Genomic DNA, 22,869 nt, shown 5'->3' with positions numbered 1-22,869 from the left:
TCCCTACAAAAACCATCGTCATATTTCGTTCTAAAAAACGAGCCATATATCATATTTAACAAAGTAATTTGACATGCTGTTCCAAAATAATGGTTCCAAGCTTGATTAAGTAATAAATAATCCTATGCTTTTTTTTCTCGTTGATAAATATTTATTGCCCAACAAAGCAGATCTGTTTCCAATTTGAGAAGCAGTGGTAAATTATTGATTTAAACAAAACCAGAATCTCCAATCAGAAATAAAATAGTTTGCACGAGAACTTATCTAGGATATATTAGCCAAGATTGATCTTCAAAGTCAGAATTTATCTGGGGGAAAAAAAAAAGGAAAATGGTATTTTATATTTTCGACTTATTTTATGGGGAAAAATCACTTTCTCTCCTTAATACAATGGAATACGTCTCACCTTGTTGTACACAAAACGCATAGAAGTGCAAACAAGAAATTCGCGAACGTGGAGTTTAATAATTAATTTTTAACTCGTTAACTATAACTTGATTGGCTGTGAATCGAAGATTCACGGATGGAACGGATGTTAAAAGGTGTTTAACATCAAGAAAGTCGACACGAAAATATATTTCGGGCACGCGTAATACAAAATTTTGTATTACGACCGACGAATTTCGAAGTTTGCGCCTTGTTTCATATTACTTGCAAAGCAACGAAACGACTAAACAGGGACGATCCCCGTTTGCTAGAAGATAATTAAGTGCGATCCCACAGTTTATACGTGTGAGTTTTGACAAACAGAACAATACAAGGAAGAGGAAGAATAAGAAAAAAAAAAAAAAAAAATCAAAGAAATGGCGAAAAGAAGGCAAAGTTCAGTAGTCGAGCGGTGTAACAAAACGCTTTGGTCGGCGCTTTCGAGTCCACGGCGCGTTTGCATGTCTCTTCTTTCGAATCCTTCTATATATTTCTCTCGTTCTCTCTGTTCTTTCTTTACGTATTTAAGGGTGCGTCTCATTTCACTTGACCATTTTGACAATTATATATCAAAATTGCAATCATTGCAAAGTGTCCAATAGAACAAAAGATTCCTCTTAAAAGTTTCAATTTTCGAAACTTTTTGAGAATTGTTAAGGTTTCAACTCTGCGTTTTTTTTAAAATAAAAGAATTATCCAAGTAATTGTTCTTTCTGATTATTATTTCTCTATGAGAGCCAATGAGTTAAGTAAAGTGGGACAATCTGCCTACATCTCTCCCACTCTGTCTTCCCCTTAAATATTCTTACTATCTTTCTCTTTGTTTCTTTTATCTCCTCATCTCTGTCTCTATCTCTATCGCTCTCTGTTTTATTTTTCATTTATCCCTCAACGGCGGGTTGATCACTTCGTCTTGGTAGACAGTTAATATATTATTGCGAACGAGTTTCGTAAGGAATGCACCTTTCGTTACAACATGTGTTGGAATGTTGTTTGTTGTTTTTTGTCGTAAAGAAGCTTTTGTTACACCCCTCATTATACCCTCACCTGCATGAAGGATATCTTTGCAAACGTTAAAGCTTTCCTTTCTGACCGGTATATATATATATAAATATATATTATATTTATAGTTTTATTGCATCGTGATTTTAATTAATGCATATATACTGTGCGATCTCTCTCGATCTGGATCGTTCGATCGATTGAAATAACGGGGATTATCTTCGACTTTCCCGATCATATTTATTTCCTGCACGACATGATGCATAACCGAATTGGTGATTGAATCTGTTTCTTTTTTTTTTTTTTATATGTATATAGAAGAATGTACTTTTTAATTTTCTGGTATAGTTAATTTTTAGACAGTTGAATGTTTTAGATTCATACGGCAAATTAAAAAATTTTTTAATCTCCATTATTATTTCTATTATTTTCAAATTCAAAAAAATTAGATATTTGAGCTTTTGTAATTATATAGTTATGTTTAATTTAAATATAATTAATTCATTTTAAAATATAATTGTAATATTTTAATATGAAGAGTGTCATTATATATATATATATCATTTTGAAAAACATTTTAATAAAAAGAAAAAAACGAAGAAATATTGATTAAAATATATTAAAAATCATTGTAATAAGAACATGAATTCAAATGTGTTGAACGAAAACTTAGATTCTATTAAATTAAACTTCTTTATCTTAGTAATCTAATTTATTCTTAGAAAAAGATATTAAACACATGAAATTAGTCTGTCTTAAAGAAAAATTTTTCCATACGTTTAAAAATAGAATAATTTAAAATCGAAATTACAATCACCGATTCGGAGAAGTAGTAGTGCAATTTTATTTTATTTTATTTATTTATTTTTTTTCTTTTTGGCATACAAACATTCGAGTAAAGTAGAAATATCTTTGTTCTATCTGAAATCATGCAACACGCGTCTCATCATCATGATCATCTCGCATCCTCACCACGAGCGGATTCTCCTTGCTCAGAAGTTTGCACAACGAATGTCACCGAATCTGCAAATATCTCTGAACATGCAGCTGAGGGTAGCCGATTACGATGAATCTTACGTTCTCTCTTCGCATCGATTATGTTTCGTATATTAATCTCAGGGAGTTCGATCAATCATGCGGATGCAACAACAACGATTCCTGTAAACAGAAGAATTGTAATGTAAAAGCTCTATGTTTCTCGTATCTCAAGAAATGATAGATAATCGTCAAGCAATATCCGATAATCTTGATAATAGTTTCTTGATCGATTGAATTAACGTTTCTTTTGATCTCTCATTTTGATCTCTTATTTGTACATGCATGGAATTTGTACAAGAGAACTTCGATAATTTCTTATTGGTACGCGATGGAATTCGATGGATCGAATATTAGACAAATTTTCCTTTTTCGAATTGTTACTTTAAAAATTGATTAAAATGAATTTAATATTATTTTAAGCATAGATAAGTTCCTCTCTAAATTTAGAAATACTATAAATGTATTATTATATATTTTTTAAAAACAATATATATCAGTAGAAAATCACTTTCATTTATGTTAGTATTTTATTTCAATATATTATATTTGTGAATACATATACACGGTTTATGATTTAAAATTAAAAAAAAAAAACAATTTTAAACATTTTTCACATCTTGTTCATATGATTTTTATTTTCTTAATTATAAATTCATATTTTACAATACAACTGCATTGCACTTTATAATCGGAACAATTACTTTTTAAAAAAATCTCTCCCTTTTTTAGTTTTAGTTTCCCATAGTTTTGAAAATCTATTTCCTATAGTTTTAGTATATTCCTGCTTGATATTGTTACACATCCTTTCTGAAAAAAAGAATCCAGTGTAGATTAAAACCAGTGATTGTCCAATATTTACCGAATTCCATTACGAACTAGAACGGCCTTCAAAAAGAATGAAGATTGGAATTTTTTTATTTATCGATGTTCCCTTGTGCCAGAGAGTACGATTAAAATCCTAATTTCGCGTTTACAAGCGTGACGTTTTACGTCTCGATTTTTGTACATAGTTTGTACCTGTATATAGCCTCTATATGTCGTTTCGATGTTTGATCCAGCGGATTTCATTACCCAATACGAAGAGATTGAAATCACCACGAGATGAGGCCCTGTCACTTGCCATGTGTACAGATGTACTGCTTAATTGACAGGTTTTGTAAAGTATTGTAAATTGTGCCGAGTACATAGATACTTACATATATATATATATACTATATACATATAAATGTTAACACGAAAGTTTATCGATTATTACATGTGTAAGTAAGTAAACGTGCTAATGTAATGGATTCTATTATGTACGATTATTATATCGTTCCGATATATTACACAAATCAGCACAAAACAGGTAACACCTATCTAATTAATCCGATCTGAAATTTTGATATTTATAAAATTTCTGAATCTGAAATTAAAACATCGACAGATTTGAATCTAAAAAATAGATAATTATAAAATTCTTAATTCATGGTGTTTGGATATTTTCAGACTACCAACAACATTACAATCGTTATTTATCATAAAACTTATTTCGAACGAAACAATAAGAAACTGACCAAATTGCAAAAAATTATTATCAAGAAGAGAGAAAATCTAAAAGTATCCAAGCTAAAATCGAGTACACTTTATAACATCGTTCCTGTTTTGTGCAAATATTATTTGCACTTAATTCGATCCAAGCAATTCTTAAGCAATCGCGCTTACAGTGCCGATCTGTATTTTTACGAGCCCTGTGCATATATATATACATACATACATACACCCGCTTGTGATACGCTTAAGACTATCTCTCCCCAGTGAGCATCAATGGTGGGCCCCCCCCTCCCCGGCTGGCATAGCGCAAAGTAACGTAAGTGTCCCCCGGTCGATCTCACCTGTCGTGGACACCTGTGTGTAACGATAAAAATTGTACCACCGTTGTATATCTGGGAAGTGATATTTCTCTGTTACGTATAGTGTTGCACGCGAAACCAGTACCCGTCAACGGCGGCGAGCAAAACGAGCAGCGGTATTATTGCGGCGGTGCATTGTACGAAGATATAATAAAGCACGAACTGCTGGAACATCATGATTCGTCGCACGTCACCTCCAACGTGATTTCTCTTCTCTCTGTCCGTCGTAGATAACAATATAGCCGGCGACCGGACACCGATCTCTCGGTTTTAAGCACGTACACGTACCTTAAATTACGACTACTCGTGTTGTTTCACCCTTTGCACCGACTTATATGTCCATTATGATTATTAAACGTTTACGGCAGTCTCCCTTCCGTTAATCGATCGAGTCTTTTGATTGATTTTATTTGCATACAGTATATAACGATGAGCGTATAAAGAAAAATCGTGAGGTTTATTGTTTCTGATTTTTTTTCGAGATCGTTCGATACGAAGGCATCGTTAAGAAAGAAGAATTATGTGGCCTGATTTAAACTAAAGCTAACTCGTTGCTTTCGTTGTAGAATTTTAAGGATGCTCTATTTACGTTTTCGTTTTCTTCGATCGGATCGGTATTTTACGAAATCTGTGCCGTAAACTCGTCGAGAATTCATTGTCCTGTATACCACGACGATCCTTTGTAAACTGCCAATCCCATACAAGTTATTGCAGTATGCGTGGACCAATTAGGTAACATTTATCTGTGTCTTTAAACTCATTTCTCTGGCCATTATATTATATGTATACACCTTGAACCTTGGAATTGTGAGTGAACAGTACCAATCGGAAGGACGTACCGCAAAATGAACAGTGAACGATATTGCGAAACGTTGGATCTCAACTATGGAAATATTTCACGATTATTCATCGATCTTATTCAGACCTGGCCTGGAAATGAAAGAAATCCACCTTGATCGTCTCCCACACCAGTTGAACGAAACTTCAATTCTCACACTATATATGCACTCTCGAGAGATTCGCCATTTCCACGCCACTGATAGAATCCCTCGTGAAATCGAGATGCAATAAATTTCGTATCAATCACGATATCTTCACGCAGTTCGATGTTTCTTTGCTTGATGGTACAACGCGTCCTTTTTTTTTTTTTCTTTTCTTTTCTTTGCATAACTCTCCCATAATATGTTACAATGAGACACGGGGCACAGAACCCTGCCGTTTTAATCCTCTAACAAGGAACCCCCTCTCTGGTCCGACACTCGATGGTAGAGCGCAGTTCCAATGGAAATCGAGCAGAGAATTCAGCAGCGTCAGCAGCAGTCAGTCCACCAGACGAGTTGTCGATAGTGCAGTACCTGCTATGTCACTGTGTAGAAGTTGTTGTATCCCCTTTTTACTCCTCGATTCCCATTATTTACCTATCATTCGTCAAACCATTCTTTCCCGATCCACTTTTTAGCTCTCTTTAAAGTAGAACGTAGCTTCCAATGCACGCCGGCAGCCATTCGACCATCAATATTATTATACCATACGAGAACGTTGTTGAGAGATCGGGTGAGGCAATTCTCGCGGTGACTTTTCTGGAACAGTGCGGCTTGAAACTCATGGAGAATCCTTCCCTTCCTCTATGGCTCCTCCTAAGACCAGTTTCATACGTCTTAACCGTTCATGTGAGATACAAAAAAAGAAAAAAGAAAAACGGTCCATAGTCGAAGATATCGACCATAAAGGGCTCGTAAAGGAAGGTAGATTTTTCTATGAAACTGGTCTTTAGAATGCCTTCATTGTCTGTCTATTTTTATGCTTCACCGTCTCACATATACATACATACACCCCTTTAATGTTTCTTTTTTCTTCTATAGAAGTATATATATATATATGTGGATGGTAGACATTTTCATGTTTCTTTTTTCATTTTTTCTTTTTTCTTTTTTTTTTTTTTTTTTTTTTTTATTATTAAAAATCTGATATATCTGTACGAGTGATCGTTGAACAGGCCGCATTGTAACTGTAAAGTCTTTGCGGAAATGAGCCACAAAGAACGCGATTTAATAACGTAATATAACTTAATGTCGAACGTGAGTAAACTGTGGCGTTGCTCGACGCTTGTGAAAACGGAACATTGCTCGATCGTTCCTGGAAAATCGATTCTGTCTACTCTCTATTCCTCAAGATTTTCCATTTATTCGTACGCCTTATTACACCTGACGACCTGTTTATTGAACTTGAGTAACAAGAAAGCATTGATCCGCATCACTTGACGAAAAACGTACAAGCAGAAATCGATTCTTCCTGCGAAACGACGAAAAACGTACCGTGATCTTTGGTTCTCCAGCTCGCACCTTGGTTGTGACGCTTTTGGCTGTCGCGAAGCTATGAGCTCGATCGTTTTTCGTACGATCGATGATACGATGAGGTTCCAAGACTCGACTAGATCGAGAGAGGAGAGCTAGAAAGGAAACTGCATGTGTCACAGCAATGCGCACCGTGAATCTCGGAAGCGTTGACATAGCGCGACATTCCAACGTAGGTGTTCTTCTTTCTTTCTTTTTTTTTTTTTTTTCCTTTTTTTTTCTTGTGTACGTCGGCAAGGAAAGAGAGAGAGAGAGAGAGAGAGAGAGAAAGAGAGGGAGAGAGAGAGAGAGAGAGAGAGAAAGAGTAAAGAAAATGACAAGAGAGAAAAAAAATAGAGAAATCGAGAAAATTCGACCGAGATCAAGTTTTGATGAACATGTTAATTAATCGATCTTCCTTTTTTCTGTTTCTTCAACGCTCTAGTTGTTCAGGATTAAGCCTCTGCCAGTGTTAGTAAGTACCGCCACTTGATCTGGTGTGATTGGACTGCTGTAGTTAGAAGGCTATGCGTTTATTCATACATATATATATATATATATATTATCCACATTACATTTGAACACACGCATATTGTGTACCGTGTGCGGTGTGAGTCTGAGTAAATAACGAAGAATTACGCGAAAGCTAACGCTCAGATATCAAGGCAATGCTCGTGATTTATCACTCGTGTGATGTTTGATCTTTTTTTTTTTTTTTATCCTTGCCAATGGTTTGTGTTTTACTTTTCTTTTCTTTTCTTTAGTTTTTGTATTTTGTGTCATTTAACAACTAATCAACGTTGACATTACATTCGTTCGTTAACTGTGTGCATTCGATGAAGATAATATATCAAATATTGTAATGTAACTTGATGAATGACCAAATAACAGATTATTGGTTTTTTTCCTTTTTTTTTTTTGAAAGTAAATATGCATTGGGAATAATTTTATCAAAATATCTGCAGCGAATATATAATAGGATCCACTTAGATTTCTCTTAGAAAGTCTGAAATTTACCCAGACCCAAGCTGCACGATTATTCGATCACCATGTCATACGCCATCGCAAGAAAGTAGGCTTCCATTTACTTCGTTCCATCATGTTTCCTGCATTTTTTAGTTCTTCGTTTTTTTTTCTTTTTTTTTTTTTTTTTTTTTTACTCCAACATTTTGCTAGGTGGATATGATAAAAACGTGTCAAGGTGTATTAAGTTTCGTGAAATGAAACGTTTATCCCTTTTTTCTCTCCTTTTCACCTTCCTTTTCACCTCTCTTTCTATCTCATCTAGTACACCTGAACACAAGAATTCTCCTTTTACTGCTAATGTTATGGCGTGCCTCGTAGTCACTGAGAGGCGTAGATGATTGCGCGACCATTGAACCATCACGTTAGATTTAGCCGTAGAGATTAGGCCTGTACGAATATACCAATTTTTTCCCAATTTTAATTTCCATTTTCTCTTATATTTTCTCTTATTTTACACTCACTTTCTTTGGTTCTCGAAACGTTTCTCGAAACGAACTCACGAATCTGTCGGCTGTGCAAGAAAATCTTTGCAATTTTTAATATAACTTTGAGGAATGATGAAATATCCTTTAATAAGAAGGAACGAATATAAGTTTCTCTATTGAAACTTTTCAAATCTTTTCGCGTATTTATTTTCACATAAAATATAGGATATCGTTGGGATGATAAATTGTTTCGTAAATCGAGTTTTTAGCTTGTAAGATTCAGATATAATTGATAATATCTTTTCAAGAATCAATCTTTGACGTACATTTTATATTTTATCGAATATATCATGTAATCTTCTTAGTGCTAGCCAGCTTTTATTGTTGTAACATTATTATATATTATCTTTAATTAAAATTTAACGAAAATTTAAAAATTACAATAATTAATTCAAACTGTATCAATAATTCAAATCATATGAATAATTAGCATTGATACATATAAACATATTTATCTAAAATATCAATCACCATAAAAACATCTTTAAATTTCTAATAAAACGTGCATGATAAAATGATAATAAAAGTTCCATATATTCAATAATAAAACCATTCATACGTAAAACGAGTGAAAAGCTCGTATTTTTCATCAAACCATCATTCTTTTCAAACAATGCTTTCACTGAAAAGACTTTCTCGTTAATCGAATACTAATCCAATCTGCTCCAACCTTTTAAATGCTTTTCATCTCGAGAAGAATGTAAATTAAAATGAGGTATCCCAAAAATTACTTACAAAAGATTAATTCTCAACAAGTTATAATTATCCACCTAAGATGACTCCTCCTCCCCCCCAAAAAAAAAAATCAAATTTTTGGAATATTCGTGCAAGGCTGGCTCTCACTAAACACGAATTTCATCACTCACTACACTCCACGTCCCCCTTTTTGAGCTCATAATGAATCATCGTCGGCATATATTCGATTTGCGAATGATACGCAAAATGGCATTTTTATTGTCACTCAGCATCATCATCATTATTATTATTATTATTCTATTCCTTCGTATGCCGTATTTCTTATTCGCACATTTACGTAGAGAGCCCGAATGCATACTCTGCATATCGCGCATTTTCAAGCGTGTATACGTGTGCGTATGTGGCGTGCGTGCGTGTGTCGGTGTGCTGTGTACGTACTACTGTGCAGCATTTAGTGCTTCAGCTTATTGTTGGAGAAAAAAAAAAAAAAGAAAAAAAGAGAAAAAAAAGGGGGAATGAATGTACAGAATAAAAAAAAAAAAAAAAAGAGACGTGTCACTTTGTCCATGTGTATCGCTAGATGAACGATCGTTGCACTGGTTTTTAATACGATTTGATAATGACAACGAGATCGTGTAATTGTCGTTCTAGTGTCGTTCAACTTTTTCATACGAATCGTTGTTACGAATGTACGTGTAAATATAAAACGATTATAGCTTTTTAAGCCGTGTCACTGATGATGGACTTTCGAAAAACCAGCGATCCAGTATTTTCTTTTTCTTCCTTTTTTTTTTTTTGTTTTTCTCTAATGGATTGTCAATGATTGCGAATTAATGTCGTGTATCGCATCATGAACGCTTTACGAAATGAGATTTATGCTTGTTGTTTTAATCGAGTTTGCACAGAAGATAAATCATTTGGTTACTTGAATGTTTTTTGGAAAATGAAAATAATTTTTTCGTTGTGAAGTGGATCAATTCCGAGACAGTGAAATTTGTTAAAGTTCGTCGATTGTTAAAATTTATTAATTATTCTATTTCATTAACTATTAGTTGTTTAACGGAGAAAATAATTGAATATATAGTTTGAATATAATTTTTATTTAACAAGAGTGAAAATAAAAAATTTTTTCATTTACTCGCATTGGATTAAAACATTTTCATGAAATTTGATTGATACGAAAGTTAATAAATAAATATTAATTTTATATTGCATTTTTCAATGTGAATCTTGTTAATTGAAATTCAAAAATCGTTGTATCAGGAAAATTTATATCGGAGAAATTTAATGAAATTTAAAATTCACAATTTGAAATTTCAATATTTTATTAATCAAAAATAAATTAATTTTCCTGCTGCGCTAATTCAGAAATAAATTAATCTAACGAAGATTGAAATTTGGAAAAAAAAAATCTTATTTGCCACCACTTTATTATTTTCATTTTATTTTCACGATAAATTGCGTTATCAAAATTGAAAAAAAAAAAAAAAAAAGATCGATTACGAAACATATTTCAATTATTTCACATTGTGTGTTACAAATAATCCAAAGGTGAACGTTTCCAAAGATATGCATTAAAACTGTAATCACGATGAGATTAACAATGAAACAAATTGATTCTCTTTCGTAAAGTGTTTTTCGATGCTTGAAACGGTGACTGATTCGTACTACGCATCGATCGCTATTGAAACTGAATACAAAATTCCATTGTAAATGCCTATTCCGCGTTGCGCTTACACGCTCCAACGATAATCATCGGATGCTATTAAAATAGAACGGAGAAAGATATGGAATGTATTCTCCGGGGTGAATGTTCCCCCGGCAAAATAGACGTTCCATTGAAAGGAAAGTGTACACGCTGTTTGCAATAACCGCCAGCGAGCTTACGTTTGTCGCATTCTCCGCTTCTTTTTCGCCAGCGATTTAATTAATTTGCAATAGCAACAGCCTAAGCCAACGTAAGCAGCATCGGCACAGCGATCGATAACGTCGTAGAACGAACGTTTCGCCAACGCGTTTTAGGCCAACGAGTAATTTACCCTTCATGTGATTTTCTATTAACCTAAATGGTTTCGGTGATCTGAGTGCGAAAATTGTAAAGTATCGCTCCCCCCTCCACCCCCTCACCTGAAATTTTAACGATACCATGTCACGATACCGATCTTCTGCACCGTTTAACGTTCTTCTTCCTCTTTTTTTTTTATTATTATTATTTTATTTTCCTTCGTGTCTTCCCGCATCACATTATTAAAGGTGTGCGGGATTGTCTCGTATGAGATTCGAGAAATTTAACCTTGGGAAAGATCGGGAAAATTCGGATAAGATCGATAACTGTCGGCAATTTTCGGGATTTCGAAAGTCTCGATTCAAGGACGATTCAGAAAAGTGCAATTTCTTCGACTTTAATTCCCGACTGTAATCGGATGTGATCGGTTGAAGGCTTTAATGGTCACGTTTCGATCCCTTTCGAACCGATTGTGCTCGATTTCACGTCACGAAGTTTCGTCCAGAATCAAAAGTTTCGTGATCTCAGTGAGTAACGCGAAGTTATCGAGATCCGATCCGAATTTTATCAATTTTTGATTCTCGAACTCGTGATCAACCCGCACATCTCTCACACGTTACATTTCAATACAATATTCAAAAACTGTCGATGTCATTTCACCGATCTCATATAGGATCACTGATACAGCAACCAATCGAAACGAACTGTCCCGGAATGCGTTGAAAAATATTAATATTATGATGTTTCTGCACCGACAGATATTCGTTCGAGCACAATTTGACTATGATCCGCTGGAGGACGAGCTGATACCGTGCGCCCAAGCCGGAATCGCGTTCAAAACCGGCGACATCCTGCAGATCATCAGCAAGGACGATCATTATTGGTGGCAAGCGCAGAAGGATAACGCGGCCGGTTCCGCGGGGTTGATACCTTCGCCTGAACTTCAGGAACGACGTATCGCTTACATGGCAATGGAAAAGAACAAGCAAGAACAAGGTAACAGTCGAATAAAGTATAACTCGTGGTCAAGTGTGTCGGTAGATGAGCGTTCAATTTATTTAAACTGTTGTGGCTATTATAGCATAGAGAAATATTCGTGAGAGAAAGAAATAAGGTAGTCGAATTTTGAGTAAATGTTTTATGTTTAAAATTAATCCTCAGTGGCTGTCATTTAATGTTAATTTTATTTTCTTGGTGTTATAAATTATATGGAGTTTATATAGTTTCATGTTCGGAAAAATTTATAATATATTCATTATTAGTTATTAATTATATATTTAGTATATAATGTATCATTTTATTAATCCCTTTCACTTTTTACTATAAAAATAATTAAAAAATAGCTACTGAGGATTTAAAATAAATCTAGTTGTGTATAACACAATGTTTCGTGATAATAGTTTAATTCGTCAATTAGTAAATATGGCTTCATTGATATCACTACAGCACGAAGAGATAAATTGAAAGTATTCACTTTGTAAGTAATATAAATCCCGATTAAAAAAAGATAGAATTTTCAAACATACATTCTGTAACAAGTAACAACATGTCCTCTTTGAGAGTATATATCTTACACGATTTTTGTGCCTGATCTGAAAAGTGCAAAATTTAAATTAAAATCGAAACTTATACGTATATTATTATAATAACCAAAATGTATGTCTTCTATCATCTAACCAGCTCCAAATTAATAATCTCAACAATAATGCTCACTTCGTTAACATGGGTTTAATCCCAAGATTTTATAAATATATGCACACTTCCAATATTTTCCCTTGATTATTACATAATCGAGATCAAATTTAGATATCAAGAGGATTTTTTATCGTATCAAGGAATCGAACATCGAACAGCAAATTAAATCGTCACGATATGATTGCGTCAGGGAAAGAAACGTTTGCTTCTTTTTTTTTTTTTTCCATCTATAGCTAATATCAATGCGAGTTTCAGGATAATTATAGGTTCCAGCAGATCGCATTCTGTCTGAATATATCCAGAAAACGGAATTTTTTTCGCCGCGTTTTCCCATCGCCTTACCGATCCATTATCAACCCTGTCACGTTTGATTCTCCGATTAATCTCCACTACTCTCGCTGCTGCCATAAAACGAATGTGCTGGTGAATATGATGTCATGTATGTGTTGTTAGATGTGCGCAGGTTTTCAATGGAGCATGTAGTATCGTTCGATGTCAGTCATGTCTATCGTGCGATACGAGAAGTCTACCAAGTTCATCTATATGTGTTTTTTTTTCTTTTTTTCCTCTCTCTCTCTCTCTCTCTCTCTCTCTCTCTCTCTCTCTCTCTTACGCTCTTTTTCTCTCCAACGTGGAACGAGTGATTACGAAAGTTGAGTGTTTCAATGACTGATCGTGATTACGAGTAATAAAAACTGATTAATTTTTTTTTCTATTTTTTTTTTTTTTTTCATTTTGACCCACTTCGTCTGATCGTTTTATTCCACAAAATTGCATATAATCTTCTTCTCGAGCTGATTATATTTGCGGTAATATACTATGGTTATAACAATTTATCGTATAATTTACACGGGGAGATTATAAAGGATAAAGAGAAGTTTTTTTCAATCTAGACACTATAATAGATTACTGTAGATTACAGAAATAAGAATTGTCCACTTGCAATTAATATAAAAAAAAAAGGAGTGTTAATATTATTTGACATTCACGAGATTTTTTTTATTAATCTTCTTAATATTTAATCGATATATCAAATCTTATACCACTAAATACGAATAATTCTTGTTTCATAATTATTCAACAATTCTATTATATTCTACCAACAAATTACATTACATATCATAAAATCACCAAAAAATGAACATTTCCTGTTTTCCCCTTCACCCTTCATATAAATAGAAATATACATAGTTTTATCACCTGATACTTTTATAAACTGATAACGATAGAAGAGATTAGAGAAATGATTAAGAGGATATTTAACTGAGGGAGGGAAAAAAAAAAAATGATCGTTGAATCGTGACAGAATGATAGATTGAAGAGAAATAATTAGCTTCAGTGATACAGTTATTATTTTGTGTTGTGCGGGGCTAGATGCTGAAGGAGAAGGAGGATGTTCTTCTCACACCGAAGGCTGCGACGGTTCGACAGGTATGACTCTGCCTTCAGGTAGACAACGCGTAGAGTCACGTAGAACCGTGTAGTCCGCATGTAATACTAAAATATATACTCGTTCCGTGCTTTCAACACACGCATCAACTTGAGAATGAAGAGAAACACTTTTTTTTATCGAGGTGAAAATATCATTCAGAGTTTTAACTTAAAAGCTTAAAAGGAGAATGGCTTCGATTTTCTTGGCGAACGAACGAATCAATGATAATAATAACTCTAAATATATATTTCGTATGTATCGAATTATTCACTGAATGCATTTCATCGTCACGAATTACATGGACAAATCAATATTAAATTTATTGTATATACATTTCAGAATACATACAAATTAGCGAGACAAATATTATAGGAAGAATGATGGAAAGAAATATGTTCTGTTTAATAAATATAGGATAACGTATAAGGACACTTTTTGTTCTATGAAATTTTGTAAAAGGCTAGTAGATCTTTCTTTTTCTATTTTCATGTTTTATTTTAATATTATACTTTATAAACATCGAGTTATATTAGGTAATACAGAACATGCTTTCATGCAGCGTGCTTCAATGCATGCTTTCGCTAAACATTTCACGCACCTACGCTTGTTTCGCACGACACCACTCGCAAGCACATCGTCGCAGCATTGTTATGTTGAGACTTTCAACATAAATTTCCATTACACAAGTTTCGTTAAAAAATTATAAAATATTAAACAAATTTATTCATAAATAAACTTATCACATGTTATTAATTATTATTGAAGCTAATATTAATACACCCAATTCGGTTTTTATATGATTTTATATCTTATACAAATTTCTAAAAAGTCTGTGTAAAAAAAAATATAACTGCATATAAAAAAGGAATAGTACCAGACGTGAAAACCCGATGACAATAGCTCTTAGACAAAACACAAAAAGTTTCATTTAATTTTTATTTATTTTGAATATTTTTTCATATTACAAAAGAATAAGAATAATTGAAACAATAGAAAGTACAGTGATTTCCCGACAGTGAAATCCGACATTTATGTAGCAATTTATATGCTTCATCTATTGTATTATTGGATAAATTATGATCTTAATGTCGTAAAAATTTAAATAAATTTAAATCCCTATATATTTTATATTATGACAATCGCGATCACAAGTAAAATTTAGATCTTTTCGTGTAAAAATTATGAGGAAGAATCAAAAAGTTTATCGTCGAAACTTACTCAGAAGATAGAGAAAACCATGCCATTGAAGTCTCTTTTTGTTTTATCTCGATATCTCAATCCGTTGCCGAGATATAAGGACTCAAAGTGTCCATAATGCTTAAAGCGGTGTAGCAGTTATGAATGGGGCCGCGAACCACTGACCTACATTTTTTCTTGGAAATGCGTACTATATCTTTCCAAGAATCGCGCGCTACGTTTTTCCAGGAATCGCGTCTGTCGCTTGTCTGGAGTTTGGAATAGGTCGGTGAGACGAGGTGCGAGCGAGAGGTCCGAATAAACGACAAAGACGGAAATAGTAAACCATCAAAAATTACCCTTTTCTTTACACGACGATATCTCGGGAACCGGAACTCGTATCGAGATAAATGAAAAAGCGTTTTAAAGGGAAAGGTTCTGCGCTTCTAATGAGCTTTCATTCGTTGACCGGAAGTTATTATTTTCCGAGTTATAACGGTTCAAAGTTTTCCTAATTTTAATAGGACTTGATCAGATTTGACATAATGATTAAAAAATTACTCTTTCTTTACACGATAATATCTCGATAACCGGAAGTCGTATTGGAATAAATGAAAAAGCGTTTTAAAGGGCAAGGTTTCGCGCTTCTAATGAGCTTTCATTCGTTAACCGGAAATTATTATCTTCGGAATTATAATGGTTCAAAGTTTTCTTAATTTTTAATAAGGTTCAATCGAGTTTTAAGGCAAATAACATGGTAGATACGATTCTTTCAAAGATATTTTTTTAATTGATCATTAAAGATTATCTTTAATTATAAAATAATAATTGTTGATAAACAAAATAAAAAATTTTTTATTCTTGATTTTCATCTTATTTTTTAAAGAATATTAGATATGGCTAAACATTCTTTATATTATTTTTAGAATTTTTTCAGATTTTAAACTTTATTGAAGTTAATCCAAATCATATAAAAACAGAATTGGGCTTATTTTCTGATTTTTAAAAATATTCATGTAATTATTAAAACAAAATTTTATCTATTGATATTCGATTAGAAAATAAAAATTAAATACTTAAATAAAATTATATCATTATTAATATATTTCAACTGTCTATTATTTAATCTCATAATCATGCTTTAATCATGACTCCAATTTTCAAAATCAAACACACATACACATACAAATACATACAAAAATATACACGAATTATTCAATGAACTACACCCTTAACTTTTCATCTTGTGACCTGCTGGAACACTCATCTCAGTGGGAATCCCACGCCCTCCTTTATGGTTATGGCTTATCTATGTAAACTGGCTGATTGAATGAGATCTCTTTACCATTAGAGAGAATATGCTTACACAGTGATTGATATTTACTTGAAGTAGTTCTTCACTTCTATTACGCGTAAAATGCTGTTTCGAGCATTTGAGGAAGATGCTGATTAGTAATATATACATATAGATTTGCTAAGTGTTTCAATTACAGCCTCTACTACACGTTACACTTTTAATGAATTTCAAGGAACGTACGTTATTTGAATGGCATAATAATTGATACGAGTTTCTTCTTCTATTTTTTATTTTCGTATCAAAACGTTTATCAAGTAATTCTTTATCGTCGATATTGTATACCTGTTGGGACTATTATTTTGATTATGTAGGTTGTTTTATAATATGAGAAAATAACATAAATGAATGAAATGTACAAATTTTAAAGCTATTTTAATTTAAAATAAAGAAGATCTAATCGAATTATACACAATTTTATTTTTTTTTTTATTATGTATAATTTCATATTATGAAACAGCCTGCAATTTTCTTTATAGTTAAGTAGTATATAATTTTTCGTGGAAAAATTATTACTTAATCGCTAGACAATTATCTGGATTGAATCATTTTTATAGAAATCTTGTATGTTCGATCAATTATTTCATTTGACTCATTTTCTGTGAATTTATTAAAATCAAAAAACCAATTTGTTAAATAAAATTGATTTCATTTCATTTTATTAACGTGTACTCAGATATTCGAATATTTATATGTTATTGTCATTTCAATTCATTTTTAATCATTTCTATCATTTAAAATAATAATTTTTCCATAGATGAATTAAACATAGCTTGATAAATTGAAATACATTCATTTTTTCTTGTTTTTTCATGATGAAATATAAGCTCTGAATCCTACATAGAATTGATTTAACGTACAAGAATAAAAAATCACTCTTTTACAGGATTTTCAAAATGATTGATGCTCAATTTAATTTAATCAAACATTCGACTAACTAATTTTTTACATTTCCAGTGAATTGCTCAATATTTGGCCGGAAAAAGAAACAGTACAAGGATAAGTATCTCGCAAAACACAACGCAGTATTTGACCAGCTGGATCTGGTCACCTACGAAGAGGTCGTTAAGCTTCCCTGTAAGTAACCTAACATCATCCATTAAAATTATTATAATAATTAAATTATTATTAGTTGTTTATTTACATATTCGATTGATGTTGCTAATGAAATAACATAAATTGTGAATAAAATAAAAGGAAACATATACTTTGTTAACAAATAATTCGTGTAAATGGATGTTATTATCTTTGTATTCTGTTTTTTTATTAATATTTTTGTAATAATTTTTCCTACAGATCCTGCATTCCAACGGAAAACATTAGTATTACTGGGAGCACACGGTGTTGGTCGTCGTCAGATAAAAAATACCATTATCGCGAAGCATCCTGATAAATATGCCTATCCTATTCCACGTAAGTAAAAACAATCTCATTATTACACTTTCGACCACTATTTAGAATATAATATTGCAATCATTAACTTATTTATTTTCGTTCAATTCTTCATGAAATACTTATTTTTTTCTTTAAGAATTATTTCAGTAATTTATTTTTGATCCAATCTGAAACCATCGTTAAAATCTAAAACAAAATTAATATTTTATCAAATTTCTGAGATCACGTATTAAAATTATATCGATTTTCAGATACAACGAGGCCTCCACGGAACGACGAAGAGAATGGTCGCAATTATTACTTCATATCGCACGATGAAATGATGAACGATATCCATTCCAATGAATACCTCGAATATGGTAAGTATTCGTATCCTTATTTCAATTCATCGCATTCCACGCACGAATCTCACCGTTTCTAAATCACTGTGCAGGTACACACGAGAACGCAATGTACGGAACGAAGCTCGAGACGATCCGCAAAATTCACGAAGAAGGAAAGGTGGCGATATTGGACGTCGAGCCCCAAGCCTTGAAAGTGTTACGTACAGCAGAGTTCGCGCCTTATGTAGTTTTCATCGCTGCTCCAGTGTTCGAAAATATCACCGATGTAAGTAACGAATATCGATCGTTAACATCTTCCCCGGGGAATCGGGTTACTTATTGTCGTAAGGTCACCTAATTGAACGATTAATCGACTTTTGACGAGATTACGAAACTTCAACGCTTCCATTTAATTCGATTATTTAAATTTTCTCGCCAAGAATTACTCGGGTGACTGGGTGATAGTATCAACGAGATACATTTAGAAGATATATTTGTAATTCTTGAATTGGAAAGAAGGAAGATAGAGAATAAAGTTATAAATTAAAAACAAATTATAACAGAAATAATATAATATTTATAGAGTAATTGTAATTAGTGCTATTATAATAACATCAAAATAATATTATAATAAATAATATAATATTTTTTACAGATAGTCAAGAAAAAAACATAAAGAATATAATTGAATAGTTGAATATTCAAAAATCTAACTAGAAGATAAATGTTCTTGAACTTTTCTTTTTCTTTTCTTTTCTTTTTTTTTTTTTTTTATCATTCAACTAGATATTTAGGTATTTTACAATATTTCCTCAGTATCTCCACGAATCTTTAAAAAAAATTTAATTTTCTGAAATAAATTGTATCAAATATAACGATACAAAGACAACGAACATTTTAACGAATGTTCCAGTGCGACGGAAGCTTGGCAAGACTGGCGAAAGAGTCTGACTCGCTGAAGCAAGCGTACGGTCACTTTTTCGACCTGACCATCGTGAACAACGAGATAGACGAGACGATCGCGCAACTGGAGGCGGCCATCGAGCGGGTACACACGACACCCCAATGGGTACCCGTGTCCTGGGTCTACTGACAGCGAACCTCGCCAATTAGGCAGATCACTAACTGCAATGGCTCGTCGAACGTGAAACAGTGATCATCGAATCGCGATCCACCGAACGACCGGTCCGTTTGCGATCGTTTTAATGCGGCAACGATAATCTTCTCGACGTCGTGCGCCTTTAACAATTCACGGTGTTCGTGGGGGATTAGTATCGTGGCCGTTTCGAGGCGGACAGCCGCGTATAAACACGTCGGACCAATCGAACGAACGAATTTACCGTCAATTCTTCGATCGATCAACAGCACGATATCGACTGGAACGCGTGACTTTGGCCGTGTGTTCATCGACTTTTTTCATTACTATTTAATTATTCTAATTATTATTCGATCGCCGTTATTGTTATCAAGCGGAGAGTGGCGAAGAGACGAAACTGTTACATCACCGAGGCGTATAAATACGACAATCAAAAAAAAAAAAAAAAAAAAAAGAAGAGAAAAAAAAAATAACAATAAAAGGAAGAAAGGCAGAGAGAGAACAGGCATTTCGATTTCGATCATTATTAATAAGCTCCATAGGATTATATAACGTTGCTGCTTCCTCGAGATAAATATAAGCAATACGATTTCCACGATGTAATCTATCGTCTCGGTTAGATACATTCAACGAGTTTTAATTCAAATTAAAAAAAAAAAAAAAAACCGAGTTCATTTCCCCGCGAATTATTACTTATACACTCTCGATCGCGCAGTTTTCTCTCTCACCCTCTTCGCGCGTTCTTCCGCTTCTCTATTTCATTTTTCTCTCCATCTTATCTCTCTCTCTCTCTCTCTTTCTCTCTCCATTCCGTCATCTTGTTTCTTGCATTTTTCCTCCAATACATTCCTCGCGCCACGTTTTTTAGCGCGCGTACACGAATTTATCGCTAGTTTCGTCAGTCTGTACGGTCTGTGCGATAACAATGGTAAACGATGCGAAAAAAAAAAAAGGAAAAAAAAGAAAAAGAAGGGATGAATCGAAAAGCAGCAACACCCTCCACTCCGCTCTTTTCGAGGATCAGACTGATCGATAAGGATCATAACGAGGGACGGTCGTTCGAACTGTTCGTGAATGTTGACCGAATGTGGACACGCTTGTTGACACCGTTCTTGAAGAAAAGAAGAAGAAGAAAAAAAATGATAAGAATCGACTATCCGTAACCTAATAATTGCCTCCCTATCGTATTCTCTTATAACTATTTACACGAAATGAAAAAAAAAAAAAGAAAAAAAAAAGGAAAAGGAAAAAAAAGAAAGAAAGAAAGAAAAACACTAGGACCGCGCTGTTCGATAGTCCGCCGTCTCTATCCCACCGTAAATAGTCAATCTTTGTTCAAGTTTCGAAGGAAATCGGACTATCGTAACGGCTAGTCGTTTACCTGTAACTTTTAAGCAGTAGAAGAAACTTCGCCGATTTCGTCTAGTACTTCCAACATCTAACGAAAGTTCATCTATGACCGTGAGACTCGAGATGGACCTTCGTACATGTATATGCGCGAGCGCTGTTCTTCCTTATCCATATTTTCTTTCACTTTTCTCTCTCTCTCTCTCTCTCTCTCTCTCTCTCTCTCTCTCTCTTTCTGTCTATCTATCTCTCTCTCTCCCTTGACTCGAGCATTTTCGGTTTTCTCCATAAACTTTCCCGCGTTGCTGTTTTATTTCCTACTCTCGCCGAATCTAGGACGTCGAACAACAACTCGTGCAACTCGTCGTTGTATCGTTTCTAATTTTCGTTCTCGAGCGAAATCAAAGAGCACCGACCGAAATATCGTAAAAATCAATGAATCTCGTTGCTGCTTTTTGGCTCGACGAGTTTCGCCGCGACGAACTGATGACACGTCTTAGACACGGCGTCAAATCCCATCAAGGAAAAATCAAAAGGAAGGAAACGTGATTTTACGTTCGACACAAACGACAAAACATGTACATGTACACACATCAAACTGTAATAATATTCACTCGGTTCGCATTGCACCCTCGTACAAAGCGCATAATCGAATGACGAAGTGACAGAAACGCGGTTTACTATACGATATTTATAACACGTAAACTCAAGTAAATAGATAGTCTACCAAATCTATATGAAATAATACTAAACACCGTCTCGCATTAAAGGAAAATAATTTAAAAAAAAATAAAATAAAATAAAAATAAAAATAAAATTACAAAAGTCTAGTACACGTACACACACACAACACACACACACACACAACACACACACACACACACTGACAAATACACGAATACACGTAGACGCTTACATGAAAACATAACGCAAATACACGCAACATATAATATACATATACATACATATATATATATATATATTTACATATATATAAGTTATACAAAAGTTACACTTCACACGTATGGACGAATACATTAATACATAATACACAGAACAAGTAACGCGGATTCACGAGAAACAGATTTAACGACTAGATAATTAATTAACAAGCGAATTAAATAAATTAATTGTGTAACTAATTAATACTAAATTACTAGAAGACTAATAGGAGAAATTTGCATATGCAGCCCGTAGAGCGAAGGAGTGAATGCGTGTACGTACGGGTATGGTGTGAATCTAATTGCATTTCGGCGATCTGCGTTTTGATCGACCCTTCACGCGGCTTTGTTCAGAACTTGTTCAATTACAGCTCAACTACTTATATTTGAAAAGATAAAAAGATAAAAAAAAATAAAAGATAAAAAGATAAAAAGAGGACCTCGAGAGGAACATACGCACACACGTACACATGGCACATACGACATACGTAAACACGTGCATACATTACAAATACGCGTACACATATAGGTTTTACTACGTTCTTCCTATTCGACACACGATATTAGTCATCGAGCGTGTAATTATCCCTTAATAAAACGCGATACTTCGATGGTGGAGTTAAATACAAAAGAAAAAAGGGAGATAAAAAAAATAAATAAATAAACAAATAAAGAGAAACCGAAGAGATGCCATCGAGCGCGTTATTATCGGTATTATACTTAGCGAGGAACGGCTGCGAGAACGTCGACGAGCAGCAGGCCCACCACAAATACGAAGACAAGTCTGAAATCATTTTAAAAAAAGGAGGGGAAGGGGGGGGAAGGAAAAAAAATGAAAAAGAACGTCGCGTGAAACTACGTGAAGGAAAGCTCGTGTCGGTATGATCGTTTTGTGTGAGTGAGAAAACTTATCGAGACGCAAGAAGAACGAATCTTCAGTGATTTTGTAATATTTCTTATAAGTTGTAGCTGCCATATCCAATAAAATTAAGTACTAGGTGCGCTGGGTGATTATCTGACGACGACTGTTGACGATAACGATTCTAATGGTGATGATGGTGGTGTTGTTGATGACATATAATGATGATAATGATGATGATAATGATGATGATGATGATGATGATCATAATGATCCTACGTGCTCCTGCAAGTGTGTGTCCGCGACTTTGGATGAGTTACGCTAAGATGTTGAAAGACGACGGGTCTA

At 33.7% G+C, this 22,869-nt stretch overlaps 1 protein-coding gene across 12 annotated transcripts in view; it reads left to right on the top strand.

The window, feature by feature from the left end:
• The window catches only part of CASK (peripheral plasma membrane protein CASK), a 235,986-nt gene extending 215,009 nt beyond the window's left edge, over positions 1-20,977 (top strand). For 5 of the 12 annotated variants that reach the window (XM_086902629.1, XM_086903179.1, XM_086902815.1 and 2 more), the window contains 8 exons: positions 7,137-7,166; positions 11,662-11,899; positions 13,973-14,029; positions 17,518-17,637; positions 17,857-17,973; positions 18,207-18,314; positions 18,389-18,564; positions 19,192-20,977. In XM_086902629.1, coding sequence (XP_086758755.1) covers positions 7,137-7,166; positions 11,662-11,899; positions 13,973-14,029; positions 17,518-17,637; positions 17,857-17,973; positions 18,207-18,314; positions 18,389-18,564; positions 19,192-19,371 — 1,026 coding nt within the window. In that variant the 3' untranslated portion in view covers positions 19,372-20,977. The remainder of the gene's footprint in view (positions 1-7,136; positions 7,167-11,661; positions 11,900-13,972; positions 14,030-17,517; positions 17,638-17,856; positions 17,974-18,206; positions 18,315-18,388; positions 18,565-19,191) is intronic. The other 7 variants (XM_086902908.1, XM_086902861.1, XM_086902954.1 and 4 more) reach the window with 3 other exon arrangements.
• The last annotated feature ends 1,892 nt before the right edge of the window (positions 20,978-22,869 follow it).

The sequence above is a fragment of the Apis florea genome, unplaced genomic scaffold (assembly GCF_048593485.1).
Source record: "Apis florea isolate Af1SG1 unplaced genomic scaffold, ASM4859348v1 contig_1603_pilon, whole genome shotgun sequence".
In the NCBI taxonomy this organism is placed as follows: Eukaryota; Metazoa; Arthropoda; class Insecta; order Hymenoptera; family Apidae; genus Apis; species Apis florea.
Note: the sequence above shows the minus strand (reverse complement) of the source record. Positions and strands in the feature narration are given on the sequence as shown.